The following is a 12,305-nucleotide window of genomic DNA, read 5'->3' as shown; positions in this document are numbered from 1 at the left end:
CTCCGCCACTTTTTGCACCACCCAGAAAAGACCACAAAGTTTCTACAGCAGTTCCATCAATAAAAACAGGATGCTTTGGGAAAGATTACTAGCATTTATTAAGAATGCTGTACGGTAGGTAATACCAGCCACAACTAGTATTCACAGATATTTGATCATTGTTTCATGAAACTATCCTGAAGGAGAAAATGATCATTGCCATTTATTATTTGTTTAAAACTTATGCATTCTTGCTCTTCAGAAACCTGTTCAAGGTGGTTTACATCATAAAACATGCAATTATTGAAATCCAGCCATTAAAACCTAGAAACACAAAAGCAAATCATCCACTCAACCCCTCCCCCAATTCCTCTGCATCCAGGAGATCATGCCTTCATTGGTGATGTCCCAAAGGAGTGGCAAAGACAATACACCAAAAACAAAGGAGCTTTCTTCAAGAAGGAATTATTGCTTGAGCTCATTTATTTTGCCAAAGGTATTTCTGGTAAAAAAATCAGGGACCAAGTGGGGCTTTGTGTCTACAAAGAATACATTTGAGCAGCCCACGTGGCCCCTTCAATTTTTGAACCAAGCTCTCCCACTGAATGTCATCTTCTTGCGCTTGCCCAAGGTTGGCCACAGTGCAGGAGAATCAGGCTAAGTCTGGACTTCAGTAGGTGGAGAAGAATGTGGTTTTCGCTTGTGTTTCTGGAGAAATCTTTCTTGTTCGCCCACTACAAACATGTCAACTGTGCAATAGGATAGCAGCAAGCAAGTATATGCATAAGGATCATCTCCAAAGAGATTCACTCCAAGATGAATGTAGCTAAGAAGAGTTTACATGCCTGGTTGAAAATAGGGCTAAAGCTACGTTTGCGCCTCTAAAAGGGAAAAACTAAAGCCTAGTAAAGATGGGTCTAATATAACGATTAGTTTTCCCTGCTACAGTACTAAATAGGAGGGTTTTTTTTTCAAATGGCATGTTATTTATGGTGATGAATATTTACCAAAGAAGAGAATGCTGTTTGCCTTTGTCTGTTTTATCATAAAGAGGAATGGACGATCTGCCTTAAACTCCAATGGAAACTGCGCACACATTGGAACTACTTGCACACCAGCAGCCGCAGCTGCTTCCGTGCCCTCTTCATTGACTTCTACAAAAGACTTGTGAGTGACATTAGACACAAACAGCCCCATTTTGTCAGATATTCCAGTGAAATTTGCTTGTCCCCTCACAAAAGCGTCTTTCATTCCCATTGATTGCAACACGGTCTTAAGTTCAATTCTTTGTTCTAGTTTAAACCGGGGAAGCCACACCTCCACTTCCCGGGGACACAGGTTTCCCAGATCGATACACTCTTTCAGTTTCTCGTAGTCCAGACGACTTGCCATCTTGAATGAAAAAAATCACAGACCTATCAATATCGCTATGGATTGGGACAACTGTTTGCATTCATAGTATACCATGTCATATAACCTCAATAGGCCTTTAGGCTGAACTTCAGCAAGATTAAAATTATGGATAGGACTGACAAATGTGGCTTTGGGAGGAAGTGGCTGGAGAAGGGAGTGCCCCCAGGGTGATATAATGTTCACCCTTCTTAGCAACCATTTTTTCTGGGAAACTGATCTCTGGAGCCTGTAAATCAGGTATTATTCTGGAGATCTTCAGGCCACCCTTGGAGACTGACAGCCCTAACAATTGATCAAGATTTAGAAGGAGAAATGGAAGAATTACATAATGAGAACTCCTTTCGTACCTAGGTGGATCCAAGTTTATTAGAGAGTTTGGACATCTCTGTAGCAGTCAGTCTGTATGGCAAAATATAATGCTGGGATTCAAACCCATGGATAGTAGAGTGCCCCTTAGAATGCCGAAATAGTCGATTCAAGGAAATGACATGGGTCGTTTCCCCACTTACCTCGACCAAAGGTTGCTGCGCACTACTCCCTGCGTTCGTCATTTCTGGCGCGCTCCTGGGCTTCCCCACGACCCCGTGTGCCGTTTCGAGGAGCAGCAGGAGTGACGTGTGCTGAGGAGGCGCGATAGCGGCAGTGTCGGGGCGGCTGCGTTGTCGCTGCCCCTATAGTGGGGAGTGCTGGGGGACCCCGCACTACTTGGGGAGAGTAGCGCGCAGCAGCAGGTAAGTGGAGAAACGACCATAGGTGGATATCGCCACGTTAATATCTTGTTTATCACCATTTGAACTTAATCTATTCTGAATCAGACCATTGGTCTCCTGAGGACAGTATTATTGAATGTAGACATCATCAGCTCTCTGGGGTCTCAGGAAGAACCCTCCCAGCACAGCTTTCTGGGATCCTTGTAGCTAGAGATGCCAAAGTACTGGCCAGTTGAATGCAAATCCTGCAATTTGCATCTGAACTGTGGCCCTTCCCATTAACAACTTCAGACATCTTTCCTTTTGTTAATTACCTGTTCTACATCAGCATCATCTTCAGGGAGCAGGATCATCATGCTTAATTCTTCGCCTTCATAAGGAAGTTCAAGAATTTGAACGGGAGGGTCCTGAATTCTGCACAATTTAAAGTTTCCCAGCTGAAACATCATTGGCACATTTTTGCTCTCTTTCTGTAACAAAGTGGAAAAAATGTCTTTGAAATAAGAATTTAGCATAATTAGAATAAAATGGCACAGAACACCTATTGGGGATGGCCTCCCACTTCAAAATAGCCATTGAAATGAATGAAAATATAATATGTGCATTCCTTGAAACAGAAGATACATTTTCCACTACTGACATTTTTGAATTGGTTTTGTGTTAAATTATTTGAAGCCCCATAGTATGAGTCCCCATTGAATCCCCACATGAAGAATATCTAGATCACAGGTGTCCAACTCTGGCCCTACAGATGTTCATGGACTATGATTCCCATCAACCCCTCCCAACATTGCTGGCGGGGGCTGATGGGAATCAGTCCATGAACATTTGGAAGACCAAAGTTGGACACCCCTGATCTAGAAGAACTGAGGCTGAATTCCAGAGGGATCAAGTTTAATGGTTTTGGTGATAGTGGGAAGTGCCACCAAGCCACAAATGAGCTACGGCCATCCTGTAGGGTTTTCAAAGCAAGAGATGTTCAGAGGTGGTTTGCCGTTGCCTGTTTCTGTGTGTACTGAGAGAATTCTAAGAAAACTGTGACTCGCCCAAGGTCACCCAGCAGGGTTCATGTGGCGGAGTGGGGAAACAAGCCAAGTTCTCCAGATTAGTCCACTACTCTTAACCACTATATTACACTGGCTCTCATTTTAGGTGGGTCTATTTTGCTAGAGTGCTGAACTAAACCAAGAGTATCACAGGCATCCCCAAAAATACATCTAGAAATTGGGGAGGGGATTTGGGGGATTTCGGCATCTGAACCAAAATTCAATTATTTGGGCACATCAGGACAGTTGCTGAGGCTGCCCAGTGGTTAACAGTATTTCTGCTCACCATAGTGGGATGAGAAAAGTAAATATTATTAAGCAAGCCTTTATTGGCATATACAGCAGTACAACAATAATAAAAACAGATTAAAAAGCATATACAATACAGGATATACATGTTAGGACGAAGGAAATCTACTGGCATTTAGTAATTTCCAGAAGAAAGTCTGCCACTATCATACAGAGAGAAGGATCAGGGTTGTCCAACAAGAAGTGTAATCTAATTAAATCGGGGAGATCGGGTAAATGTAAAGGAGTGAGATTCACATACTTGGATCTGATTTCCTTGAATCTGAGACAGTGAAGTAATTGGTGGGCCAGAGATTCAACTGAGCTATCGTTACATGGGCACAATCTTTTAGCCTTTTCTTGCTTATTAAATCTGCCATGCAGCAAGGCAGAAGGCATAACATTAAACCTGGCGAGCATTATGGCTCTCCTTTGAACAGGGTTTATTAAGCAATACAGGTAAATATGGCGACTCTAATTAATCTTGAAGACAAAGCTAGAGAAGAAGAGGAACTGCTTTTTAAACGCTGTAGCAAAGCACTGGTGTAAAATAACTGGAAGGAAACATTAGCCCCAATCCAGACATACCAACACAAGGGAAGGTTTTATAGTCTGATAGTGCAAGATGTTTTCTGGGAATACAGAGTTCCATCTCTGTAGCAGTGTGCCTAAGAATGTACCTCCTCAACAGTCATGTGCGATGTTTACTGGTGATGTACATCTGGCTGTGTGTTCCAATGCAAATGCAGAGCTGCCCCCATTTAAGATAGGTGTGTGCCAAATCTGACTATGTACAAACTGCATTATTCACAACAAGATCAGATTTATGTCTTGCTTAGTTAGCCTTTCAACAGCAATGTGATTAACAAGAAACTGAGGAGAAGAGCTGGCCAAGAATGGAAGGATAATGGTTGCACCTATTTCCCCTGAAAGGCATTTCCCCCATTCCAGTTGCAGGACAAGCCATACCTTATTCAGCCAAAAAGGCATTTCTTTGGTGTATTCTTCCCTAAACCTTGACAACCACTTTCCTTTGAAATATATGGCATTTACTAACACCAGAACAGTCGATGGATCAAGGACACCGCAGGGATAAAGGTCCTGGATTTTGCCTTTGTTGTGAAAAGAAATCAAAGAAAGTCAGCAGCGTCAGAAGAAAAGTCATATTGGGAACAATCATTTTTGGGATCTGGCCCTAGCAATCTTTGGAAAGGTCAAATGGCTAATAAACAATACAAACAAATCAGGTTATATAAAGACAAACCTGAACAATTCTATCTTCTTTTAGCTAAATTTTAAAGCAACAACTATACTTTTAACAGTTTGTCTTTAATAGGATGTGAATATCAAATGTCTTGTAAATATACGCCAATAAATGCATCACTTCCAGTTGTTTCCATATTAAACCATGAGTTGTTTCCTAGTAGTAACCTAGCCTGAACCTTGTGAGGTAATATCCTGCCAGTGCAGCAATGGGTGTTTTCTGAAAATATTCTATATAACAGGTATAAGATGCAAAGGCAGATTTGCTAAATAACCTAGAATATATGTGCAAGGATGTGAGGCTGCATTGTAAATACATGCCAGCATCAATTTATCAGTGTTTGTGATGCATTCATTTGGTTTTTAAACACATACGAAATGCATGCATGCTTACCTTTTGTTTGACGTTCAACCCATGAATTGATAGTTTTTCTGGCTTCTTCAGTTGCATTCAAAAAGTCAACTCTTCCCAGCCCAGAATGGTATAGTTCCTTCGTGCTACGTACATATTGCTGGAGAACGTGAGAGCATATGTTACCAAGTAGATAGTACTGAGAGGTTCTGACTTACCTAATGCATTAGATAGGACTTATGCTATTAGGACATTACTGTTGATCGTCAGCATCGCAATCCTTGTGGAGATGAGGGTAATATGAACAACAGCTCTCCCATGAGGGAGTGCTTCGGGTTATCTCTTGTGAGGAACAGCAACCCCCAGGAGTGGCTTTCCTTTGAAATTTGCATAGTTGAGGGTGTTGTGCCAGGCATGTTTTTCTCCCTTCTTTCTTCTGAGCTGTACCTCTTGAAGGTTCCTCTTTTACCTCATCCTCCTTGGGAACGGATTCGGAATAGATCTCTGGCACAAAGGGAACCTCTTTGAAGGGAGTGCAGCACAAAGAGGTCCATTGAATGACACACACACAAATCCACAAAAGCCCAGTATATTTTGTTGGAATTCAAGAATCTTAGTCTCTTAAGAACCGCTTAGATTGTAGATCTGGCAATTTAACAAGAGTACACAGCTTAGCCCCATTTCATCTCTCTGCCAGGAGCAAAAATAACCCACAGCCTTTTGTCTGTTCAAACAAATATACTACTTTTTTGTAGGAACTCCATTTCTAGACAGGACATACAGTTTCCTGATCTAGCCTAAGTAACTAGGATGGAGGGCGATACAGGACCTGCGCCCTGCTCTCATGGTTGAAAGATGGAGGGAGGGAGGGTAGGAGAAGAAACAGGAAGGAAGGATCTGTCCCTGAGAGTGTCAGTCTACACATCAAATGGACAGCATCAGAGCAGAAGAGTAAAGGTGCCTTGATCCCTCTATCTCTCTGACTGTCTAGTCAAGTCCTTCTCTGAAGTCTGAGGTTAGGAGACTGTCCTTCACTTTCAATATATTTTGGATCAGAAAGGCTTATTTAGTGCAGAGCGCACCCTATTCCAGCTGTGCCATTCGGAGCATTGTTACACCATCCTAAACTCACTGAAGGAAGAAGTTGTGGCTCAGTGGAAGGTCCCATTTTCAATCTCCAGCATTTTAAGTTTAAAAGGTCCAGGCAGTAAGTGATTTGAAATACTTCCACCTAAGCGAGTGCCAATGTTAGTAGACAATACCGACTTTGACGGACGGAAGGTCTGGTTCTAGAGGTATCTCTTGGCAACTGGTGAGGATAGGGATAGGCAGGAACTTCTGGCAGCAAACTTGAGATCTAGGCCTCTGTCACGAGCAACTCATCAATGTAACTTCTGGCACACACTGGACTTGGTGACATGGGGATGCTCTGGTATTTGAGCAAAATCTCAATGGCAGAAGCCATTTTTACCATAGAGTTTTTTGCCCAAATACCAGAGTGTCCCCATGTTGCTGGCAATGTGATGATGTCACTTCTGGTGAATGCTGGAAGCGATGTTGATGCATCCCCAGTGACAGGGCCTGGGACTCAGTTTGCTGCTGGCCAACTAAATGGCATCAGAGGTGGGAAGGGGGTGGGAAGGGGGAATGAGGATGATTTGGAAGGGATGATGTTTTGCCATCTGTTCTTGTAGTAACTCTGTATGTATGTTGTTATCTGGAGTTATTGTGCTACTGTTTTAATTGTTTTAATTTTTGTACGGTTCTATTTTAACTGTTTTTATAAATTGTTATTGATTGTTGTAACCCGCCCTGAGCCCTGCGGAAATAGGGTGGGATAGTAATTTGAAAAATAGATTAGATTAGATTAGATTAGATTAGATTAGATTAGATTAGATTAGATTAGATTAGATTAGGTTAGGTTAGGTTAGATGGCTGGCTGGCTGGCTGGCTGGCTGGCTGGCTGGCTGGCTGGCTGGCTGGCTGGCTGGCTGGTTGGGAGGGAGGGAGGGAGGGAAGGAAGGAAGGAAGGAAGGAAGGAAGGAAGGAAGGAAGGAAGGAAGGAAGGAAGGAAGGAAGGAAGGAAGGAAGGAAGGAAGGGATCTCTCCCACCCACCTCTGATTCAGTATAAATCAGCTTGGTGTGTATTCAGGTAACAACTATGTGGAGACATCCATTGTTTATTTCCAGATTACAAGCAGATTTTTTTTTCTCTCCTTACGTTGTTCATTCATGCATAATATCAAGAACATGGACCAAAGGCTGCAGCTGCTGTTGTAGATCCAGTTTGTTATTTAAACAGCAAACTGTAGGCAGTTAGAGCAGAAATGACATTTACTGAAAGTTCTTCTTCAACTTACCTGAATGAATTCAAAACCCACTGCTCCATAAAGTCTGTTGGCAATAGTTAACTCATAGTCATTGGTGGGTTTGTTGATTTGTAATAATAATTCCTGAAACTGACAATGAACGCCTCCATATTTATCACACTGTAATTCTGCAGCCATCTTAAAAAAAGGAAGAATGTATCAGCACAACTAGTTGAGTGGCGGCGACTTGATATCTTATGCTTCTCACAATTATAGCCACAAGAATCTCCAAACAAGCAAACATTCCTGGATTTGCTAGAATAGATGCTATATTTAAAAGCATATTTCCCCAGGGATGTGACTCAGTTCTAATAGCCATGTCTTCTCCCTAAGGAACTCCAGGAATTGTAGCTTTGTGGGAAAAGGCAGAAATCTCTAACAGAGAATTCTCAGTATCTTCACCAAAATAAAATGGTGAAGCAACAGTTGGCGTAAATACGTGTAAAGTGTAAATACACTTTCCTAAGCCCACTGACTCCAAATTTGGCTGTACCTCAAACCCACAATTTGTGCTGAAGATACATGATCTTTGTTTTGATCTTAGTTCTGATCCCAGTGTTGATGTCATCTTCAGTTTTGTCTCCCCACACCATATTGTACCTTGATCTCTATGTGGAGGAAGTTTTTGTCCTTTGGAAGGTTTCCCTGTTGTTCAGTGAACATCAAACAGCCACATTGAGCCACAAGAAATCACGCCCGAGGCTTCAGGCGGGAGGCGCAATTGCGTGGGGGGAGGAACGAATGGAAGCCTTCCTTCCCGCCGGCCAGCCGAGGCTGTCACATGGCCAGGTACCGGCACGTGACAGGGGGCTTCAAGCCTGCTGACGAGGAGGCGCGGGCGCCGGGCGGAACCGGGCCTCGCTGCCACGGGCGACTGGCCAGGCCCTGGCTGTGTTGTATATTGTCGTAGTTCACTGGGCTGTTTAAGAAGAGCACATCCTATTTTGGGAAGGTAGTAGCTTGGGTAATTTTGCTTGGTGACTCCTTCCTCTAATCCCTGGGCCTTCATATGAGGTCCGTGGTGGCCATAGAGCTCAAGAAAGCAAAGCATTGAGGCTGCGCTGAGAGCTCGCCGTCTCGGGCAGGGGAGAGGGGTGTCACAAATTGGATTTGGCGGCCCAGCTGCAGCACCTAGCAACCCCTGTTCTGGTTCCCTCCCGGATGTGCGCTGGGACAGGGGCTCTGTCCGAAGGGCCCGGCACAGCTGGGGCTGCCCTATAACCAGGATCAGCGGTTTGCTGCCTGGGGGTCAGGATGTGCTCTGTTTTGCTCGCCCAGCTTCAATGTTTTTGGATATATGTTAAATAAATTTGGGCTGCGGTCGACTTCTTTTCCAACAAGTATGTGTCAGTGTCTTTGATGGAATGAGTCTCCACACATCCCCATGCAATGGCAGGATATAAATATTTTAATAAATAAATACTGCTGGAAATCCCTGAAATGTACAATCATACTTCCTCTTCCACAGTGAAAACCCTCCTTGTGGAAGAAGGATAATTCTGAATAATTCTAGGTACAGATTATTTAAACCGCATTCTCACAGTATGACTGAGTGCTCATGTATTTTTATCAAGTGAATACTTGTCGCCTTAATGCATTCCTTTCATGTGAACGAAGGTTGACAGTTTCCAGGTGGGGCCCCGAGTTCCTCAGGAATTATAGTTCATCTCCAGACTACAGAGAATACAACATTATATTCCCAGTGAGCTCCCACCCCTTCCCAAAGTCCAGCATCCCCAACCCCAAATCTCTAACAATTTTCCAAACGGGAGTTGGCAACCCTAAATATGGATTGGATTGTCCAATTTATGGAACATGTATCTTTCCAGAGAAAATTTAACAAAATCCCACGTGAGAAAGTGATTTTCCTTTCTAGCTTCCTGGCTAATCATTCCCCTCTGCTTATACTATTTCTAGGGCATAGGTGTCAAACTCGTGGCCCTCCAGATGTTATGGACTACAGTTCCCATCATGCTGGCAGAGGATGATGGGAACTGTAGTCCATAACATCTGGAGGGCCGCGAGTTTGACACCTGTGTTCTAGGGCATCCGTTGAATGCTCTGTGCTGGGTGACCATTTAAATAACTAATATTAAATGTTTTCTCTGCTCCCTGCTTTCCGAAAGGCAGACCAACAGCCAGATATGCCAGTTCTTGAGGAGGGTGACTTTGATGAAGTTCCGTGGAACTCAGATCTTTAATACCACGAACGCACTCCTAAAATGTAAACATTTCTTTTTTTTCCTAATGGAAAAGCACCCCTTTAACTGTTGTTTCCCTCATCACATTAACAGGTACTCTTACTTGCTGTTTTGCACTGTGGTCTTGGAGGGGTCCCTTTTTAGAGACGTCTCCATCTCGTGAGGTTCTGATCTCGTCGAAATGAAGTACCTGCAAGGTAAAAACCAAGTGATTGGCCACTCTTGGTCTTGAACTTGTCCTGTAGGTCACAGCAAGCCAAGCATTCTTTGTGAAGCAGGCAAGTCTGTCTCCATGAGGCATCTTCACTTAGCACAGCCTGTAACATCATTGGGTTATCACAGATCCTGAGATGGTGCACTTCATGGCTGCCCATTCCTCTGTAGCTACTCCAGCCATATGGCACAGCCTTCCTGAAGAAATTAGGAAGCCCCCATCACTTCAGCAATGTCCTACTGCCTTTAACAGAGAACCTTTAAAAGGAGTCTCAGAATTTCTCAGTGTTTGTTTCATCTGATTCTTATGGGTTTGGGACAGAGGTGGGATCCAGCAGGTTCTCACAGGTTCCCGAGAGTAGGTTTCTAATTATTTGTGTGTGCCAAGAGGGGGTTACTAATTGGTGATTTTTGCCACGTGATTTTTGCCTTAGTGACGCCCCTCCTCTCAGCAGTAGCGCGCAGAACTTGAAGCAGTCTAGCAGGAGGTGCACCGGTGTGCGGGGCAGCCTGCGCCTGTGTGCATTCGTTTCCCGCCCAAGGACCGGCGCAGTGGCTGCGTCCTTGACACAGCCCTGCCCAGGAATGTCCCACCCCCGGAATGCCCGGCCAAGCCCCCGTCAAGCCCGGCAAGTTCCAGCCTGTTCTCATTGGCTTACACCACAGTTTGAATCCCACCACCATGGGAACCTGTTACTAAAATTTTTGGATCCCACCACTGGTTTGGGATCCCATTGACAAGCTTTTTGCTGGCAGATCTGATCAGCACCAACAGTTGAAGTTCAAAACTTTCTGTAGCGTTCAATCTGTTTCCCACCTTAGATCCCGGTGGTTGCCTGAGCTGACAGATGTTTTAAAGGTTTTTTCAGTCTATTTTTTCCTGATATTTATTTGCATAAAATAAACCGGTTGGATGCATCTCCCTCCCTTTCCCCCCCTCCCCCGCGCCCACTCTCCCATCAAATACAAAACACTGATGTCAAAACACTGGTGTCAAAATGGGGGTAGCAGCATTTTTGTGCACTGATGCCACCCCCCTCTGACCAGAAGTTATATCAGCACATTACTTGTGGACACTTAGAATGCACTGAGGTCACTTCTCATGGGCAAAGGAAATGACATTGGCACACCACTGGCTATGTCATCAAATCGCCAGCAAGAGCCTCCACCACAAGCTAAGTCCCCTCTGCTGGAACCCCATGTGGATTTCCGATAAAATAAGTTGTGGGTCCCAAACGGCTTTGAGGGACTGTCCTCACAAGTGTGAGTGCAATCATTTTAGCCTCTATAACAGGAAGCAGAGTCTATGTCCTAGTCCAAAGATGCTCAGCACAGCGTGGTATGGTTGTGAAGAACATGTGGACTCTAATCTGGAGAACTGGGTTTGATTCCCCACTCCTACATTCCTGCTGGGTGACCTGGGGCTAGTCATAGTTCTCTCAGAACTCTCAGTCCCACCTACCTCACAAGGTGTCTGTTGTGGGGAGAGGAAGGGAAGGGAGTTTGCAAGCCCCTCTGAGGCTCATTCCGCACATGCAGAATAATGCACTTTCAAACTGCTTTCAGTACTCTTTGAAGCTGTGCGGAATGGCAAAATCCACTTGCAAACAGTTGTGAAAGTGGTTTGAAAATGCATTATTTTGCGTGTGCGGAAGGGGCCTGAGTCTCCTTACAGGAGAGGAAGGTGGGGTATAAATCCAAACTCCCCCTCTTCTTCAAATAATTTTCTACTTTTGAACAAATCCTCCTCAAACTGATCTTTGGCTGTGGCTGATGGTGAGGATCCCACCCTCCTAGGTTCCATGGGACAAATAATTGCTTTTAAAAGGATGCATTTAAAATGTCCCTTTGTACCTATGCATTTATAATAGAAAAAATATGATGATCTTGTTCCCTTAGGCTCCATAATGTTTTCTCAGGTCTCCTTCAGGAAACTGTAGGATACCTACCTTTCTCATCTGAGCTTCGGTGGTCCCTTTTGCACCCAGCAAGACCATGGCCAGAACGGCTGAAACGTCCAATGGGGAGAAGCAGATGTTTTCTCCAGCATTTTGCTTGCACAGCTCTTTGTACAGATCCAAGCAAAATTTGGTGTTAGCGGCATCCAGAGAACACATCTTCAAGCTGACGGCAACCAAGACACCCACAAACCGATGAGAACAGAAAGACTAGGCTCTTCCTTGTTATGCTGAGAGCGTCACAGCACGAAATACCTGATTTGAAGGCCTCCATGTATATTGTTTCACATTAACCTATGAGGCATATTTCCTGAGTGGCAAACATCAGGTGTGGTTTTCCTGGGAGAAGTTTTCTAGATACGATAACATGGTTTTGTATAATATGTGTCTGACTTTGCTTAATTCCCTGTATCCTTGTTTTCCGTCCGTCGTTCAAGCCTCTGACGTAGCGATGATGATAACATGCCACTATTGTTCCTCATTTAATAAATCAAGAGCCACACATTATTTAC

General features: G+C 44.0%; 1 protein-coding gene across 1 annotated transcript; it reads right to left on the bottom strand.

Moving 5' to 3' along the window:
- Window positions 1-966: 966 nt before the first annotated feature.
- On the bottom strand, window positions 967-11,952 carry LOC125438693 (leukocyte elastase inhibitor-like). Its single transcript, XM_048507137.1, has 7 exons — window positions 11,785-11,952; window positions 9,726-9,812; window positions 7,413-7,541; window positions 5,094-5,211; window positions 4,406-4,548; window positions 2,417-2,572; window positions 967-1,371 (listed from the first exon to the last, which is right to left on the bottom strand). The coding sequence occupies exons 1-7, from the start codon at window positions 11,950-11,952 to the stop codon at window positions 967-969; spliced, it is 1,206 nt and encodes a 401-aa protein (XP_048363094.1).
- Window positions 11,953-12,305: the final 353 nt, after the last annotated feature.

The sequence above is a fragment of the Sphaerodactylus townsendi genome, linkage group LG09, assembly GCF_021028975.2.
Source record: "Sphaerodactylus townsendi isolate TG3544 linkage group LG09, MPM_Stown_v2.3, whole genome shotgun sequence".
Classification (NCBI taxonomy): Eukaryota; Metazoa; Chordata; class Lepidosauria; order Squamata; family Sphaerodactylidae; genus Sphaerodactylus; species Sphaerodactylus townsendi.
The sequence above is the reverse complement of the archived record's forward strand: the minus strand, read 5'-3'. Positions and strand labels throughout refer to the sequence as shown.